At 42.4% G+C, this 20,648-nt stretch overlaps 1 protein-coding gene across 2 annotated transcripts; it reads left to right on the forward strand.

Annotated features, from left to right (window-relative positions):
* Nucleotides 1–14,623: 14,623 nt before the first annotated feature.
* On the forward strand, nt 14,624–18,994 carry LOC118415135 (beta-galactoside alpha-2,6-sialyltransferase 2-like). 2 transcript variants are annotated; one of them, XM_035819504.1, is made up of 4 exons: nt 14,624–14,737; nt 15,485–15,671; nt 16,721–17,122; nt 18,123–18,981. In XM_035819504.1, the coding sequence occupies exons 2-4, from the start codon at nt 15,596–15,598 to the stop codon at nt 18,362–18,364; spliced, it is 720 nt and encodes a 239-aa protein (XP_035675397.1). In that variant the 5' UTR covers nt 14,624–14,737; nt 15,485–15,595; the 3' UTR covers nt 18,365–18,981. The 2 variants fall into 2 exon arrangements, with proteins under 2 accessions (XP_035675397.1, XP_035675395.1); XM_035819502.1 differs by lacking the exon at nt 14,624–14,737 and having other exon boundaries at nt 14,820–15,671; nt 18,123–18,994.
* The last annotated feature ends 1,654 nt before the right edge of the window (nt 18,995–20,648 follow it).

Below are 20,648 nucleotides of genomic sequence, written 5' to 3' on the forward strand. Positions count from 1 at the left end.
TGGCACTACAGTGCATGGTGCTACCGCGAAGTTAAAACCACCGCGAAAAGTCCCTTTTCCCGTTTACCGCGAAATTAAATCCCCGCGAACTGAAATGCATTTACAGCATTTTCACCATAAGATTATAAACGCTTGCTCTTCCAAAGGTGACCTCTTATATAATACGAACTTATATAAAACAAGAATCAATAACTTTGTAAAGCACAAATCCTGACTTAAAAGTGGCATTAGTAATGGCAGGTTAAACTACCGGTTACCATAGCAACGTGACAGATGTCAAAGCAGATTTTTCTCTCCAAAAGATCCAATGATATAAACGCATTGCTCTTCCAAAGGTGACCTCTTATGTAAATACAAACTTATATAAAACAGAGAACTCAGTACACTGTAAAGCACGATTAACATGTCAATTGTCTGTATCGATGGCAAAGTGACAGATGTCAAAGTAGATTTTCTCTACAACATTGAAATATATAAACGCATTGCTCGTCCAAACAAAGTTACCTCTTATATGAATACGACCTTATATAAAACACAGAATCTATTACATTGACTGACTTAGAAGTGCCATTAGTAATGAATGACAGGTCAAACTGTAGTTTTCCATAGCAACATAACAGATGAGATGTCTAAATAGATTTTCTCTACAAGGTTAAGGATCAATTGCACAAATCATACAAAGCTTAAATGCTTTAAAGACTGTTTTGAAGATACCGATCATAATATAATGAGCATAATTTTTCACCCAAAGATTTTCTTCAACGAGCTACATAAATACAGACTTATATAAAGCAAATAAATAAATAAATTGCAGCATTTAAGCATTAGTAATAGCAGATTGCATTGTTTCCGTTGCAACGTCACAGATGTGAAACAAGATTTTCTGTGGAGCTTTTGACACAGCAGATGAGTATTGACTGGTCTAAACTAATATGACCCAATTTATTTTTCACGCCCAATATCACTTTATGAGCCAGGGTTGACCGACCTGACGAAACGCTTCGTTCAGTATTTATAAAGCAACACAGGTGCAGTATGTACAACTTATGAGTGGTCACGTAGTCCACGTCTCTCATTTCTTTGCCGCAAATAATAAAAGCTGTATGCTTCCTCACACATCTAACGTACGTCCACATGATAGTCACCTTTTAACATTTCAGACGTCTGTGAAACCTGTTTGGGCGGAGCTCGAGATGAGTGTAAATGTGCGCGTAGGTGTGCGCAGACAAGCTTCAATGGATGATTCGCTTCACACGTACACATACAACAAATTACGAACTTATAGATAGCTTAAAACGTCCTATACTGAGGAAAAATATGTAAGCATTACAAACATTCGACATAGAATAGCCATCATAAAACTCCGTATTATTTCACATAAACTCCTTGTTGATAATGGTAGACATAATCGCATTCCTTTAAAGCAAAGAATTTGTCTTTGTCATTATTGTAACTTTAGTAAGATAGAGTGATTACATTAGAGTGAATAGGCTTTGTAGTCATTCATTTTTCTTTCATTCATTCATTCATTTAATCATAATTCGAAAGCCACCATGGGGGCCAAAATCGACCTAGACCTTCGTCTTGACAACACCCACATACGAAATGTCATCTGCATCCACCCAGAGGTAATAGCATTCACATGAAAGCCGCAGTCCAAATGTTAGGAACCTGTGATCGTACAGAGATGAGTTCTAGTGTAGATAGGCGCGTAGGTGTTCAGAGGCTTAACAAACTCAAAGGGATGCTTCTGATGTTCCCCGCCCTCCTTCAAGTGTTTACGTAAGTAGACTCAGAAGACTCAGGTACGTTCAGAAGACGTGGGACTTGTGTCCGCACCTCTCCAAGTTGTACGTGGTGGGCGGGGGTTAATCAGCCTGTAGAGATAGTGCAGAGGAGTAAAAGATGAGGGCCATTAAATTTTCAAACTGTGGAGTGTCTTTTCAAGTCCTTCAGAACCCTTATCATGTTTTCTAGATGATTCAGGCGCCTCTCCAAAGTAAGAAATCAGAGTCCGCAGTCGCCTCCGCACAACGCGTTGGTGTTGAAAACATCTCCCGGCGGTTTACAGATAAACTGAGAGTTCTTCGGTTTGGAGCTAGGACTATAGGGCAAATTTCGGTATTTCCGGACTTGCGCAGATGACCCACTTTGAGCCCATACAGAATGCTTAGGTAGGCTTGGCAAAAGTGGCTGTAAAATTGTTTTTCTTGGGATATGTTTGGATTTTGGAGGTGCATATTATAGGTAAGGGTTGTAGCTTCTATATTATGTTGAAAAAACAGATTTTTAGTGATATTTGTGGCTGCAGTAGGCCTTAGAAGTTAGGTGTTTTGGTGTTGTTTACATGCAGTGAAAGGGGGTGAAAAGGTCTCCCACCGATGTTTTGACGGCATATAATATAATTCCGCCGTAAATTTTTTCCTTTTTTTGTCGTTAAATTACTCTTCAGAGGTCGGACAACCATGCCAATGTGAGTTTTTCATGTTCTAAAAGTCAGATAGGTGATTTTTGACAGCCTCTTTCTCCCATGATTCCCAATATGCATATGAAATACTGAAATGCAGCCTGCACATGGCCTTTACAGATGCTGATTTGGTCTTTCTGATAACTTTTAGCATTGCCAGTTGAAACCAAGGTTTCTTCTATGTTTATCTCCTTGCTGTGTTAGTTTTGTGGGTAATCTGTGTGTGTCTGTTTGTGTGTGTGTGTGTATGTCTGCGTTTGTGTGTGTATGTGTGTGTCTGTGTGTGTGTGTGTGTGTGTGTGTGTGTGTCTGTGCCTGTGTGTCCGCGCAGTGTGTCTGTTTGTCTCTCTCTCTCTCTCTCTCTCTGTATGTGTGTGTCCGTGTGTCTGTCTGTCTCTGTGTGTGTATGTGTTTCCCGTGGATATATGTAGTTAGCTTAACCTAAGAACTTCTGGATGGATTGTAATGATAGTAGGCATGAGAGTGGGCGTTGTTGCTTTCTTTTTCCATCCACGTGTGCCTATCGTAGGAACATGAATGAAATATATAGATATTAAGCGTTCAACACTAGCATCTTAAGAATGTATGGGTGGGTGTAGAGCGAGGATACGGCTGTGATGACCCTACCCCATGGTTGTGTACTGAAAGCGGATAGTGATGACAAGGAATGGCTTATCTCTTTCATCCCCCGCCATACACCCCCACTCTTCGCGCATTTGAGTAAAGTACCGTGTTAGGTGTTCCACAAAGTTTATCTGTGACACACCTAACAGTTAAGGGTATAACAGTGGTGTAATGATGGCGTGTGTATACCTGGCTATCCGCCTTACTAATCACAGAAGCCGGGATCAAAGGTGGCTGAAGTGGCGGGATGAAAGGATTGTGAACAAACACATCGGTATTTAGGCCGCGTATTTTTTCCCACGGAAAGACACGACCAGTCCTGCGAACTGTAATTGAATAGTCACCAAGACAAGTGGGTGTGGTCTGTAGGCTGTCAATATACCTGTACTGATGTCAGAAAGGTGGAATTTAGGCGTCAAAATATTCAACGTTTGGCAGAAATCTTTGCTATGTATGAATAAATGATGCATTCGTCTTAATTCGGTTTCAGAAGGTATTGCAGACAACTGCAATCAAATACATTTCCCTTGGGCGCCGTAAAACGATTATTCTCAAAAGAAATGCGCAATCTCCTATCTCGTTGCATATTTTCCCATTTTTCTCTTCCCCAGTTTCGCCTTTTGTACCCTTGCATACAATGGGCGATACTAATTCTACATTTGCCGTAATGTACTGATAATAAAGACAACTACGTATACCGTTGAAACGACAACAAAAATGAAACAATCCTGTGATCATTCGCAAGAACAGCCCTTTTTAAAATCTAACCTTTCACGATGAAAACAAGTCCTTAGTACTCTCGTGTGCGTAAACGTGTGACTGCACAGATAGCCCAATGACCTTTAATTGAATAACCTTTGCTGTAAACTTTCTCAGACAATGACGAGGTGACACGCGGTCCGTTTGAAGCTGGAAGGACGTCTACTTTACTTGCCACGGGGAACGTGTGATTGTTTGTTTTTTCTGACGTTTGAATCGATCGCGCACAATTGACGCGTGACGTGGATTGAATCTTAATTACTGGTATGTCAGCCTCGAGCACTGGCTTGACGACGAGTTAGCTTGCCTGACGCATTGTGGTGACCTATGACACATAACAAAGAGCCGCGCCCCCTTCTACACGGTTTGACCTTAGTTTGACAACGTCCTTACGGTCGCGTGGCACGCACCTGCCGCACAGCATGCCGGGAAGGCCGGTAGTATAAAACGGGCGTGTTCTATTTTTGGCTCAGTCGAACCGGCGACACCCGTACAGTCCGTACCGTGCACAGAGCGTCCTCACACAAGGGTAACGCCCCCCTTTTCCTAAACACCCAGTGACTCATCTTATACCTTCACTGTATTCACACACACGAATGCATACAGCTTGGGTACCGCCAATGCACAAAATCAGAAAGGTGTAGCCGAAGTGTCAGGTAATAATTGCGTGTGGTGCATGGCGCGCTATCTATGCAAATGTTGCAGCTTTTTTCTGCTCCCATGGGAAAACGTGTGGGGAATATAATCTAATTGGTTTGCAACCCTCATCACTTATCTTCAAGCAGATGGTAGAATAGAAAAAGCGTAAGCCTTTCGAGCTGACATTTTTTTTTGGCCCGACTCTATGATTTTCCGTCTGTTAGGAGCTTTCTGATCAGATCTTTTCAGACCCCGTGGGTTGCCAGAAACATCGTAGGAATTAGTCAGGTGCGTTAGCCACTAAATATTATTTCTACAGTCTGCCAGGAGCTTGAAAAGGAAGGGAAAAATACTGCACATTTCCCCCACTTTCCTACTCTGAACCAGGGGGCATCTGTAATTGACATTGTGTGGATACGTATTACTACAGCCACGAGGAAATACTTCTATCAAAAACAACTACTCATGCCACTTTTCAATTCCCTTCACACGGCCACGGGTGCTGTTAAGCTCAATAATTCTCTCACTCCTCGAAATGGAAACACTCTTCAAATTTGAAGATCCGATATGATAGAGGAGATTTGGATCACGCCGTTAAAGCGCAGACGTCGCTCCCGCTTCTGGGATAAGAACCTACGTCAGAATGACGCACGGGAGGATTAAAAAGAGGAACTTTTTGACATTTTATATCACTTGATAGTGATGCCATTTTTAGCAATCCAAGTGCTGATGAATTGCCCTGAACACCGCTTATCTGAATACGGTATCGCTCCGGAACTATTTCTCGCCAGAGTCGATAATTTCTGACGTATATAGACTCAGTGTGAGTTTCATTTGTTAGACTGGTGCAATAAATTTCAACTCTCCCACTAAACGAAGGAAACAACATACTCAAGGCTGGCGGTACAGCGTTAATAGTAAGGGCAACGTAAGCAAAGTAAATGAAGCAAATGGAAAAAAAAAATGTCCAACATTCATCAACGTACAGATGAAATGAAGCATAACATTACTACTCATGACTCTTTCGTTACTTTGGCTATGGATTCCGCTAAATTACAACTTCTTTTTCAATTCATAAAATGAAACCACAGATTTTGTAGATATCTTCAGATCTAAACTACCAGCCAACAAAGTGATCAAGACTTGTTATTTCCTATATCACTAGTTAGAAAAGTGAATTAATCGCGGTGTTACTCTTAGTAAAAATGCAATCAACTCATCAGTGAAGTTTGAATTCCATAGACGTATACAACACAGGTACATTTGTACGTTTTGTTATACGCTCTACCAAAAGTATACAAGATAAACCGTTATTACTATGAATTTTTGTTATAGCTGGAGATTTTTGCTCGCATCACGTGATTATGAAGATGGGCAGTTGAGAAGCATACGACGTGCGTGTGACGTCACTACCCGAGGAGTGAGGCAGAAAGGAGCTCTACTGCGCATGCGGGAATGTGCATGACGTCAAAGTGAATTCCTCTTCTTATAATATCCAAGCAGACGTGTGATGGTTTTATTTGTCCCTTCAGTCGTTGTTAACGATCAGACACGTACAAGTATTGGTTTTATCGCTCAATTCATTACTTGTATATTTTGAATAATTTAATGCGTGAACAATTTTAATTTCCCCCTTAAGTTTGTTATGGTAACGTGATGTAATACAATCTGTACATGTAATGCATCAAATAAACCATTATCATGGCCAATGTGACCACTTTTTGGTGCCCCCTTATAATAATAAGTTCATTGCAGATTCGTGCCCGAGGGCTACTTGTAAGTGACAAAAAATGACAGACAAATAATGGTTAGCACTAAAACAGTAAAGTAAGCGACTACTCTAGTCTAACTTAAAGATGTAACTTATTGGGTTTGACTTCTTATATATATATTTTTTCCACACATGCATTACGAATCCTGTGTATAGTGACCACCTGTCCACATAGAAAAAGTGTTGTTTGACTGTACATATCATAAAGCTGTATGCAAAAAAAATTGAGAACCATACTAAGTTCCAAGCAGATGTTGGAGGTAGAAAATCGTAGTGTTTTCTGGCCGACCGGCTTTTCATATGAAAATATAGAAGATGAATTCCACTTTGTTATGAAATGTCCTACCTACAGTAAAGAGAGAGAAACATTGTTTAAGAATATTAGAACCAAAACACACATCTCTCTCGCTGGTGCAGAAAGCGATATTTTCAATATATTGCTCTCATGTTCAACTCATATATCCGTCTACGTAGGCCAGTTTCTTCATAATGTATTCCAAATGCGAGACCAGATTACTCATACATAACTGTACTGTTATCGATAATGTTTAGTTATTATTTTGTATGTAGCGTCTTAGTACTATTGTCTGTATAGCTATTAGTTGTTATTGGTTGCCATACATTGTACCCTGTGCGATTGTTGAGCAATAAACTCATTCATTCATACTCCAATGATGAAATCTATTTTGGTTTCTGTAAGATCGCAAAGGACTACAACCTACTAGCCGCCATGCTAGATAGGGATGCATGGTTAAACATTGTTGATGGCACCCCATATGAGGATGAACTGAACTGAACTGAATGTCGCTCAACGATCGACGTCAAGTGGAAAGGAGGCTTTTACTAATTTCCTCAAGGCTTCATCAGGAGAATATTTCTGACAATGACGAAGTGGGGCGGCTTGACCGTTCAACTAAATTTCTCACCTGACACGTCTCATGTGCGTCATGGCAGGATTACCGAACTTGTAATTTGGATAACTGATGACGTCAAGAGAACAGAGAAACCTCCGCGGTAATTTAGGCGTTACTTTCAAAGCCTTCGAGAGTCACAAAACAAGTTTTGATTGGCCAATTTGTGTGAGTTTGAAGTGAGCGATGATTGTGGGGGAAACTTGTCAGTTTAGGACGTGTACGTAGGTTGGTAATAGACCTGTATTAAGTTTCCTCGTTTCTCTTAAACCTAATTTACTCCAATGACGTCAGCACTCGGCTTGTAACTGTCAATTAGGACCAACTTCGCCAAGAAGTCATTCATTAATAAGTTAAATACAGAAGAGGTTTATATCAACAACAACAAAAGTTGACGTTATTTGGCACAACGCCACAAGTTAAGAGACGTATTTTCTATTGAACGTGACGTTGTGTTTAGCAGGTATATTTAGGCCATTGTGTAATGGCCAATGACGCATGAAATGTAATTGGCTATAGGTGGATCTACGCAATGCATAGGACGACAAGATAAGCAAGTAGTTGTTAGATGTCTACGTGTGTCAGATTATCAAAGCAAGATGAGACCAATCCGAAATGGTATTGTACAGTTGAGGTTGTTTTTATGCGCGGGAGGGCAACTTGTAAAGGTCGTTCTGACCTGTTTTGCCCTCCCTTTACTCTGTGATAAGCTTAAAAACTAAAACGAAATTCAGCTGAGTTCTGTTAACTGTTTGTCATCTACCGCCAACATCAAAAACGACGGTCACAGCTGTCTTCAAAGTACGAAGCTGACCCTCAATGTCGTCATCAATAGTTGTTACGTAGGAAGAGCATTGGTCACTCGCGTTGTCTATTGTTAGTCAAAAGGCCGAGGGCAAATGGACAAACGTCATTTTGAACAGTCATTGCGTAAAATCACGCAAAAATGAAGTACAAGCCGACACCTTTAAAGTTATATCGTCATAAATGACATAGAACTGTAACAGTTGTTACGTTTTAAGTTTGGAAACTGGGCTTTTGTCCATTGTCAGGTAAATGCCAAGGTCAACCGGACAAATATAATGATGCACATTTTCTGTGACTTTTTCATACGTATGACATGAAAGATGACAAACCGTCTTCAGTCACAATTTCGTAGAAATTCAACAGCTCTTTGCGAAGAAAGAAGACCGGATATTACATTTTGAAACTCCTGTTTTCCATTGATACAAAAATACCAACGCCATTTCGTTCAGTCCACTTTGTTCAATTTGACATTCCTGTAGTTTTACATTTACCATTGACATAATAGTTCATCTTCTGTGAACTTTCTGAAGTTTTCATCAAGACCACTTGGTACGAGAGCAACGACCCTAGATAACCGTGACTTCAAAGAGAAAAGTACTGAATAGCAATTGTGGAAACGTAGATAGTTTGCGCAACAGATGTCTCTGTTGAGAAGCAAGTGGATACTAAACATTGACAAGTGCTGCCTATTGTTAACTGTTTAAGGCCTCGTGTGTTTCAGTACTTACTTATGGATGTGAATCCTGGGTTATTACTAAGGTGATGGAGTGCAGAATTAACTCGTTTGCAACATCTTGTTACCGTGTCATGTTAAACATCAAGAGGCTTGACCGGGTGCCTAATTCTGTAATCTACAAACTGACCAGCACAAAACCCTTGATTGAGCATGTAAGGTCAAGACAGTTGGACTACCTGGGTCACGTACTGCGAATGCCTGAGGACGAGCCCGCCTGTCTCTATTCGCTGTACTTACCATCACATGGCAAACGCAGGCGAGGTCGCCAACCCATGTCCTACCTGCAGTACATACAGCAGCTGCTGGGGGACGAAAGCGGCCTACTTACACCGGGGCAGATCAAAACCCTGGCTGCCGACAAGAAACAATGGAGACTTGCAGTCGCCCGCCTTGCGGCCGACCGATAGATAGATTGTTAACTAAATATCAAGAGCAATAGAATAAACGTTATTTTGTACAGTCCTTGTGTGTGGACTTGACAAAAAAATGAGGTTCAAGCCTAGGGTTGGACCGGAAATGTCGTCATTTGCGACACCTATTTAGAAACACAACAGTGGGGAAGACCGGATATGACGTATTAGCCACTGGTGCTGTGTATTGTTACCATACGTTAGCCAAATGCCAAGGGCAGATCAAACGTCATTTCATGCAGCCCATTGTTTCTGTAAACTTCCCAACGTGCATGAGACATAGAAGTCGACATGTACCGACAATGCAAGGCCTACAATATCGTCATCAATTTCAATTGGTTAGCTGTTTGTAACAGCTGATACAAAGGGTGATACGAGAAAAGAAATCGACTACCACTGTACCAGTCTTACGTGTTGTCACCCTGCGTTAGCAAAATGCCAAGGGCAGTTGGGAAAACGTCATGTTGTACAGTTCACTTTCTGTGAACTACGTGAGGTCTGATTTTATCGAAGCCAATGCCAGGAAAATCGTCATCATTGATACCATGTCCGAATTACATAAGGTGAGAAGAAACGATATCACGTAATATCCTCTCATGCATTGTTACATCACTGTGTCTAGTTGTCCTTGGCATTTAATTAAACGTCATTTTTTACCGTCCATTTTCTGTGAACTTTCCAAAGGCTGATGTTATAGAAGTCAACGCCTTACCAAGTGGCATCCATGACGATTTTGCAGACCACTCATGTAAACGTTTTAACAGTTGACACAAAAGAAGACACAATACTACCAACAAGGACAGATGAGCAAACATTTCTCTAATTAGCCCATTCTTAAAGCAAGGTCTGCAACATTGTCGTCAAGGACACGTTGTTATATGTTCGTAAAAGATAGTACAAAGGAATCTACTCACTGACACTTTTTTTGCCCTACAATATCTAAGCCACAGGCAGCGTAAGCTTAACAAATGTCATATTGTTCAGTACTTTCTGTGTTAACTTTCTTAAGTGCAATGTGAGTCATCTTAAAGATCAAACGCGGCACTGTAAGAAGCGTACTATGACTACCCCCTCTAATTGACCTTACATGTACTGAAACAACGATTATGCGCTACGTGTCATGAGTAACATACGGACAAGCTGTGCGCACTTGTTGTGGGGGCAGCGTGACCAGTTAATCGTGACTTGAAAGTGTATGTACGTAGAATAGCAATTGTAGAGATGTAACAGTTTGTGCAACAGATGTCCCTGTAATGTATAGAAACGAGCGGTCTATCTTTGATGAGTCACCGGTAATACCAGGGCATTCACCCCCTGATCTAGGGCACCATAAAACGGCTCTATGGCTATGCTTACTCATCGTGATGACTGTTTAGTCGTGACTGCTCATTCTGTGACAGGTGATTGGTAAAGTTGTACAAGTGAATCGATTGTTACTGAGAAACTAGTTAGAGAGGTGACTCAGTTGATGAAGTCTCCAGGCAAACGTGTCAGCTAGATAAAAAAAGAGAAGAATTTGGCCAAATAGGTACAAATAAGTTACTATGGGTTTTCAGTCAGCGTTTTGCAGTCTATCCAGCTAGTCGACCGGTCAGTACAGGCCAATTTACTAACTCCTACTGGACTTTTATTCCTAACTTGCAATTGGCCAAATTCCCCTATTACTATTCAGAATATTCGGCAAGGCTGGAGTGTGATAGAGACTACAGTTAATGTTCTTTCCGAAGTAAAAAAAAATTAAAAGATTTTTTAAAAGATATCAGAATGAAAACATTTTGTCTGCGGTTCACAAGTTTGGAACCAAACTAGTGTTAATATATGGTTCTATTCATCTGTGCTCTCTGATAAAAATCCATATACAGTAGAAGCCAGTTAATCGCACAACGGATTAACGCACACTTCTGTTAACTGCACGGAATCCCCAAATCCCAAACCGGTGTGGTCCAGCTAGATAACTTCGCATTATTGCCCCAGTCGGATAATTGCACGAAATTCAATGACAAATAGACCGTGCAATTAAGCGGCGTCTACTGTATCACGGAACTGAAAAATACATCGATAAGTCTTGTGTAGAAAACAGAACATGCCCGAGTTTGCTCTACGCATGCAAGCCTGCTCTTGTTAGGCAGCTTTACTCGGTCTAAGAGCGCTTTCCAGCGGTTTAAAAGCAAACTACAGCATGACGCCAACGTAAAATTCCAGTTGTAGTACTGTTATAAATCGCTATCGCTGTGAATTGCGTTTCTTACATACTAATACTACGATGGATCTCATCAGCAGAGGTAGCCAATGGGGGAAATGCATATCAGGCCAATTCTCTAAGTGGACCAATGGCAGAGCAGTCGCCATGCATCAGCCAATGATGGCTGCAGATGATTGATTGCTCGGCCAATTGCAGACCAGTGGTAATTTGTGCACCTGCGTTGGGCCACACATTTGTTCCCCTGCCGACTGTTGTCTTGTCATTGACGGTCCATTGTTCAACAAAACAAGATCGTTGTCGTTTCTTTGCACGGACTCGTACCGTAAGCCAGAATGTCAGTCCTCGGCAAGGGAAGTGAGGGCCCGGGAAGGAAGAAGGAGAGAATCACCGTAAGTTCTTCACAACAATGTCCGGGGAGATGTCAGGAGAATTTCCGGGCTCATCTACAAGTAGACCCACGGCGTTCTAAACGGAGAGACTGCTGACTCTGCTTAGCATTAGCCGTGTTAGTAGAACTTATCTGTTTATTGCTAGCATGTTGTTGATTAGAGGTGTCAAGTTCTAATTGTATGTCACATTCTCACTGTCGTTGTAGAACTGTGGATACTTGTGCGCGCGTGTGTTGCAGCGGTGTTGAGGCAGACGATGCACGCTCGTCTCTTCTAATACCCCTGTCACTAGGGCTGGGTACCGGTACAGAAAATTCAGGTCCAGGTCCGGTTCAGGTCCAGAGGATCAGGTCCAGGTCCGGACCTGAACCTGGACCTGATTCAGTATGACTCATACCAATGGTCCATTTCACTACAAAGAAATCTGTTTTGTGGAGTATTAGACATAACACTGGCGTTTTAAAATACTACAACGCTAACTGCACCTGTACGATTGACTGTAAACATTGGTAGAAATTACTATAAACTCTACTCTACTTCACTCTTGTCATTTTCTTCCAACTGCAAGCGCCAAAACGTATGAATGCCTTATAAAATAATATGTTAATTTTCTAATCGGTCCAACATCCGGTCCACCTAATTTTTTCAGGTCCGGTTTTTCTGGACCGGTCCAATAAGAAAAACCGGTTTTGTACCGGTACGCTGTACCGATACCCAGCCCTACCTGTCACATTATCCACGATCGTCGGGCGTATCGATGGAAGATCGGCCATATCTAAGATCGACAGAGGGTTGCGCGCATTTTTCACCTGAAAACCCGGCCCCTGTCACATATAATCCATACTTTGTACCTTGTACAATTGTTGCTTAATAAAGTTATTATTATAAGCGAGGCTCGGGCAATTGCCGCATGCGCAGAATCGTCGTCCGATCGATTTTCGCCAAATGTGCGAGAGCTCCCGAAGGGTATGACTGTTTCCCGAATCGTATCCAGTTGCTTCTAGATTGAGTAACTGCTTTTTGGAGTGAACTGATTTGTTAACGTTTCTTGTTAAAGCCCCCTTTACAAATCAAGAATTTAGCTCGGCCGAGTTGTCAGCGAGCTCTAAATTACGAGGAGGTATGACCCTGCTCCCAGACTCCTCTCCGTCTCTCTTTCTCTTTCTTATTTCTCCTTATCTTTTTCTTTCCCCTCTCTTTTCCTTTCTCCTTCCCCTCTCTCCTCTTCCCTTCCCGATTTCCCCTTCCCCTCCTCTCTCCCTTTTCTTCCCTCCTTTCTTTCTTCTCTCTTCCTCTTCCTCTCCCTTTTCTGTACCTTCTCCTTTCTCCTTTTCTTCTTTTCGCCTTGTCCCCTTCCTTTTCTTTCTCCCTCCCACCTCTCCCCTCCCCTCCTTTTTTGCTCTTTTAGTTACCTCCTCCTTTTGTTTCTCTCCTCTCTTTCCCTCTCTTCCTTTTCCTCGCTTCCCCTTTCTCATCCCTGTTCCCTCTCTGCCCTATCCTTCCCTCCCCCTTTCCCCCCGGCCCGTCCTCACGCCGGGCCCGTGCCCGCCGTCCTTTCCGGACCCTACAAGCCCCCCTCCCACACTTTACAGTCTCTGTCCCCCTGGCGGGGCCTACCAAGCCCCACCCCCTACGCCCCACCAAACTTCCCCAAAATGCCCCCCATTCCTTCCCCCCATCCTCCACCCCCCCCACCAATACTAGATCCCCACCCCTTGCCCCATCCCCCCTCTAACCCCCCTTATTCCTTAACCCCTACCTTCAAAACCCCCTATTCCTAGGACCCTCTTCGAAGACCATCTCCCCGGCCCCCGCCCTCCCTCCCAACCCTCCATGACCCCCAGATCCCCTTCCTACCTACACGCCCCGCCGCCCAACCCCCTTCATGCCCCAGCACACGCCCCACAGCATCCCCCTCTCCGTAGCCCACCCGCACCAGCTCTCTTCCCCCTCGCACTCCGGTCGTCCCGCCCGCCAGTCGACAAACATCCTAGCCGCCATGCTCACCTCGCCCCCCCCCCCACTCCACCCCCCTCCCCCCCCCGACCGCCCCCCAGCCCCGCCCCGCTACGCAACCCCGGCCCCGCCTCCCCCCCTATCCCCCCAGCCCCCCCTCGTCCGCCCCCGCATCCGGCACCCCTTCCCTCACCTCCGTTCCCTCTGGGACATACGTCCAAGTTCACCCTGATGAGCTCCCGGCGTTCGGCCGAGCTAAATTCTTGATTTGTAAACGGGGCTTAACAGACTGCTGCCCGCCCCTGTGTCAGGGCCCCGCACAGCATTAAATCCAATACTGGATACTTGACGCTATTAAAGTGGGACTTTTCATCAGCCACTGCCTCCAAAGAAGAAGTCAAACCACCCAGTAAAGAAAGTAGAAGCATGTACATAGATAGCTGACGTGTGTGTATTTAGAATAGACACTTGTTACTTTTCACTGTCTGTATCATTGCAATTAGCCTACGGGCATGGATTTGCAAATAAATAAATCATTAAAGTTCAAACATAACGTTATCACTGTTACAATTATTATATTCATTATTCATTGAGCAATTCATCGATTTTATAACTCTTTATTTGACCATGCAATCGCATGGCATTTTGGCCATCTTTATAAATATAGATAATGTAAAATAATAGGGCTAAGTTAAACTTGTACTTCGTTCATCGCACACTAACCCAGCCCTTCTGTGCCAAGTTAGTTTGTGTAACATAGGGCTACGTCAACTTCGTACATCGTACACCAGCCCTGCTGCCGACCTGTACGACGTTAGATTTCTTAGATCTGTTAACTTCATACATGTACATCGTAGCCTAGACTTATAGCAAGTCGTAGGCGGGCGTCCTTGCTGAACTACGACAAGATGGCCTGTTGCCCCTCAACACCCGGAACGAGTCCATCGCTTTCTAGGTGCTGCTAATAAAGCCCGTCTCTGAGTAACGTAACGGGCCAAGAAGAAACCCGCGGGATCACGTACTAAACTGAGACAGCAACTCAGCGACGCCGCCAACTGACGACAGGTGGGTATAATAGTATATCATATCGGTCATTTCATTTCTAGTCAACAAATGGATTATCGATCATCACGGAAATGTTAGACATTCTAATGCTAAATTAAGAATCGACAACAAGCAGACAACAAAACGTTTCAGGTTAACATTAGGTATTTCATCTATATATTTTACCCATTATTTCGCGCTTTCGCATTATGTCTTTAGTCTCCATCGAATGTCATCCGCAAAACGTCATTGCTGTGTTATTAGTGATAATTCTCACGTTTATAACAGCCTGAGAGGCAGCAGAAACACAATGTGCAACCTCGATAACATTATTACTTCTCCTTTACACCTGGAGAATTTCTCATTGATATATTATCAATTTAAAGGTCTGCAAACGTACAAACACGTGCAAACGTATTCATCGTCTTAGAAACCTTGATATGAGAACATTTACCAATGTTAACAGTGTAGACTTTTGTCAAGCACGGGAGTTTTACAGTGTAGACTTTTGTCAAACACAGATTTCTTACAGTGTAGACTTTTGTCAAACAAGGATTTTCTAGGTTGGACTTGTTAGCTGTAGCCATTTAAGCCTTTGTTGTACAGGTACGTCCTTTTTCTGGACCGTTTTGTGGTGAAATGATGTTTCGGCGGGGCATTTTTTTCTGTGGTATTCTTCTCTGCGGCTGTATCACCTTCTACGCTATTTTGGACATGCTCCTGATAGCAAGTACGTTCAACAGTGCCAAATATCTTCACAAATTGAAGCGGGAATTGCCGTGCCAGCTGAAGAGGAACGTGCCGTTTTCTACCATAACAAGAGAGCAGGCGTCCAAAGATGGAAACAAGACCGTCCTGCCAGAGTATAGTCTGGAGAACATGGTGCACTTTAACTCGTGTGCAGTCGTCAGTAGTAGCCACACACTGAGGTTTCATACTTACGGACAGGAAATAGGTATGTTTTTCTACTAATCTTACCTGCTTTCAGACAGAAAAGGACAGTTTGGTACCACACTCAATTGTTTTAACAGCACCACACACAGACACAGAAGGTAAAGGTAGTCCCATAGCCTTTTTATGATAATAATAATAATGATAATGATAATTTGATAATAATTTTATCTATTTGCAAATCCATGCCCGTAGGCTAATTGCAAAGGTACAGACAGTAACAAAGTAACAGGTGTCTATTCTGTACAGCTATTTTATGATTTTACATACTTTACTGGGAGGTTTGACTTATCATCTGGAGGCAGTGGCTGATGAAAAGTCCCACGTTTTTAATGATCAGTGGGTTCTGTGATTTTAACAGGAGTGTAGTTCTTTTTTAGGTCTTCTAGCGAATGAAAGGTTGGAAATACTGTTTTGATTGTGTCAAAAATGTTGTTTCTTTCATCCTCATAATGGAGGCAGTTACATATGAAATGTATTTCAATCTTCCATGGTACACTGCATCCATCGTACAGTATTTGCACAATATATGGGTCGAAGGGAATTGGGCATCCATGGCCACAGTGTCCATGTTAAGGTGGGGTCACACATGCGTATTTATTCAAGTCCGTTTGAGGTGCGTATGAAAATCTTAGTCTCTACCAGGCTCCACAGGTCGCCGGGAAAATAGTACAAATTGGACAAATATAGATACATAACATGCCAGACGAGTTATCTGACCGAGAAGTATGGTAAGCGAGCCAGCTAACTCTTCTGACACGTTACCTGTTTACGTTTGTCCAATTTCTATTATTTTTTCAACGACCTGTGGGGCCTGGTGGAGGTAAATACTCCCATGCGCGCCTCATACGGACATAAATATATACGCAGGTGTGACCCCACCTTTACGGTATTGGAAATAGAAATAGTTGTTAGTCTTATATATGTTTTAGTCGAAACCATGGTAGGTATTTGTTTCTCGTCTTCATTTGTCAAAAGTCATAATGGGAGCTGCTACCAGTATAAAAGAAGTGCAAGTATTGACCGACATTGTTGTTTCCGTGTTTGTTTTAGACAGTCACGACGCCGTGCTAAGGTTCAATTGTGCACCCACCGACAAGTTTGAGAAGTTCGTCGGAAACCGGACGGACTTTCGTCTCATCAACACAAGAATCCCTGAAAAAAGCTGCACGGATGAGTTCTGGAGCGACAACAGTACCATGTTCAAACATGAAACCATAATCATACGGAATTTAGACGCGATCAACTTGAAACGGCAAACCATCAATGTTAAACACGACCGTTACCGGGCTTTTGCTAACTTGATTAAGTACAGGAAGACATATCCCAACCGGACTCTGCCTTTTATACAGAGGCCTAAATTCGGGCATGCCATCTTGACAGAATTGCAGCGGTTCTGTGTCACTTCGAGAATGTGTGCAAAGTCAAGATTGAGTCCAAGTTCAGGCATGCTTGGTACGGTATTTTTGTTTCGATTATTGTACTGAGACAACATTTTCAGGTTATCGTTTTACAGCTTATCTGTCATTTCCAGTTGCCTTCGCCATGAAGGTTATGTCTTTCGTAGCGTTTGTGTGTGTGTACGAGTATGTGCTTTGTGGATGGACAGCATAACTCGAGAACGCCAGTACGGATTGTCTTGATATTTGGTATGTGGGTAGGTCTTGATGAGACCTCAAATTTCCCCCTTCCCGCACCCAAGCTGCTTGTTATGGTACTGCAGTGGAATTTTCCCACTATTCTGTGGCCGTGATGTTTGAGTGGTACATAGATTTTTAGGTCTTTAGACGAAGGCTATAATCAAGGAGGTTAAAATGTGATTTTTAACCTCCTTGCTATAATAGATACGTGGTTAGGGTTAGGGGTAATGACGTTTGTATATTTGTGTCAATGTATATTGTAATATTGTAACTGCAATTCAGCCGTTGGCATGGGCTTCGAGTGTAGCGATATTTATTTCTCAATAAACCATTACACATGTCAAGGTCGACTTTGGCCCCCTGTTGTGTTTTCTTGATACTGCAGTAGAAATTCCGATTTTTATATCTCTTGTCCTGGACATGCTATACATATGGACATACCTTATTGGTGTTGGATACATTTTGATGTGGTATAGATTTGTCCCCCATCATCAGCTGTCAAGGAGAACAAAACAACGACGAATTTCCATGATACTTGGTATGCAGGCAGCCTAGATGAGGTGCAAATTATGCAAATTACGACTCAATTTGCATAAACCACGAGGAAAATCTGTAATTGTAGTATTCACATGATACGACTTTCAGACATGTAACGTATGTAATTTATGTCAGCTTCAGTTTATTTTGTATGATAAATGATGAAATGAAAACATTATGTCAAACGAAGGGACTTTTACATTTGCAATGTATGTAATTTTGGTTGGCAAGGATACAAATAGAATAGATGATGCTATTTACACTCTTATCATCCACAGGTGTTGTGATGATGATGCACCTCTGTGACTGGGTGCATGTCTACGAGCTCGTTCCGTCCAACAAGGATGACACCAAACTTGTCTATTACTTCGACGAGAAGAAAACGTGGCCTGCACGCCGTGAGCACTCGTATGGCCAGGAAAGGGCTTACGTCAAGACTTTGTCGATGACTCCCGAAAATGACATAGAAGAAAGCGGCGTGGTGCTTCTGAAAGGACTGTCACAGACTCCCTGCGTTTAATACCGGTGTCTTCGGCGGCCACGTCTCCTGGACATACTTGAATCGGATCTGAAGTACAAGAAATTAACGCAATAAAACTAGCAGTTCAGTATCCTGCGTCTGTTTCTGAGAGCAGACAGTCGTAACTGTAAACAAAACCCATCGAACGTCTTTGTTAGTCTAGACGTTGCAGAGTTCTAGAACAACATTTTGTTTTCATGAAAGAGACGCGGACGCTTTTACCGCAGTGGTAAACGTTGTATAATGCTGTAAAATGTAAAGTATTAAACATCAATGAAGTTGAACACAAAACGTTCATGTTATTCTGTCTGTTCTGTTCCGTTGGCAAACGATTGATTGATACCTAATAAAGTTTCGTTGAAGTTTTTAGATCAGCGTCACTGAGCCCCATCATGTTACTAGTAGTACTTCATTGCTGCATCGCCAAGTGGCGCTTCAGTACGGCGGACGGACAAGTAGTCACCCTGTCAAAGAGACCAGAACTCTTTGACGTCAGGGCAAAACTGGTGACCAGGGGGCAGTTTCCTTCGTAAAAAACGAATGGAGACACAAATATTGATTACCAGGAACAGTATCGTGTGGTGTTTGAAATTGTAGAACTTGATACAATCAGGTGAGATCAGATGTAATGTGAAAACTTTCCAGTACTTGCAAGTGGTTGAACGTAGCATTAGTCTTGTTGGTAGAATTTATCTATTATATCACCTGCTGTTTATTAAAGTGTTTAGTTCTAATTACAGGTGTCCAGTTCCATACGACACATTCCCATTGCCGTTGGATTAAACATCTCTCAGTTTTGCTCTGAGGTCAAAGCGTCCTCGTCTAGCTCTTGGAAGAGAGAAAGGTGACTATCGCCACCTGGCGATGTAGCAACATAGTACTAACATGAGGTTCGCTGACGCTGATCTAAAATCTTCCACGAAACTCTGTAAGCTATCAATCGTTTGCCAATAGAACAGAGAAGAATGAATTGAACTATATATTTGTGTTCAACTTCGGGGATGTTCATAATATTTGCAGTGTTATGTAGCTATAGCGTTTACCACCGCTTCCCAGTTTCTTGCATGGAAACAAAAAGTTGTTCTAGAACCGCAAACACCTTGTGTTCTAGACTTGCAACGGCGTTCGATGTGATCTAACAAAGGCGTTCGATGTGATTTGTTAACAGTTACGACTGTCTATTCTCAGAAACAGACGCAGAATATTGAACTGCTAGTTTCATTGCGTTTATTACTAGTACTTCAGACATGACACAAACATGTCCAGGAGACGTGGCCGCCGACGACACCGGCGGTCTCGCGCCAGGCCCGTTGCCTCCCCTCCGGCCTTTGTCAAGACCGTGGATCATGCGTTTGATCCGCAAGTTGGATTGCAGCGGATATCGCTGTTCATATCGGCTGTGATTCCGTCGCTGTTCCTTCAGGCGATGACGACGGTGAGTTTCCTATATCATAACTTTACCCCAAACCATCTTTTATGAGTTGGCACTATGGAAATGCATTATGCAAATCATGACCTAGTTTGCATCTTTGGGTGACTAGTCAATAGCACTGAGGAATACTGTTTTACAATATCGGCTCTGCCCCTGAGGTGTCACCAAAAAAATGCCTGTTGCATGGCGATTTCCCCGGGTCCCAATAAAAGAATAATATAGGTATCCTGGAAAAGGGGAGTAACCCAATCTATTTTAGATAACCTAATATATTTCTTGACCAGTACTATTTTATCTCTACGTACTATCACGAAGTTTATATATTACTTCTTCATCGGTACTATACAGCAAATTTCTTACAGATGTAGGCTGTGTTGGCTGGGAACTTGGACCTAACACGACGTGCCGTAGGGCCACCAAATTTTCAGGACATGATGTCGACATAATATCTGACAAGTATTTGACGTTTGACGTTACGTTGACGTAAGATGACGTAATTATGACGTCATCAATTTGATAATATTGGCCGGACCCATGAAAAAAGGGTATTCTCATAAAACTTCAAGTTATGCTACAAAAATGTAACAACAAGTGCAGATAACAGAATAATAATGTTTATTACGACTTGCATTGCCAATAGCAACATCAATGACGTCAAAATTACGTCATAAAATGACGTCATGCACATCTAAGATACGAGTTGGGCTCCGCCATAATATATCCACCACCTTGAATTTTTAAAAATACTTTTTTTGCAACAAATAATCACAAAGGGCAATGAAAATAGACTAAATTCATTCATTTAGATGGTTTTTGATGAAAAAATACCAGGTAGTTACAAATTTTAAGGGA

Source organism: Branchiostoma floridae, chromosome 5 (genome assembly GCF_000003815.2).
Source record: "Branchiostoma floridae strain S238N-H82 chromosome 5, Bfl_VNyyK, whole genome shotgun sequence".
In the NCBI taxonomy this organism is placed as follows: domain Eukaryota; kingdom Metazoa; phylum Chordata; class Leptocardii; order Amphioxiformes; family Branchiostomatidae; genus Branchiostoma; species Branchiostoma floridae.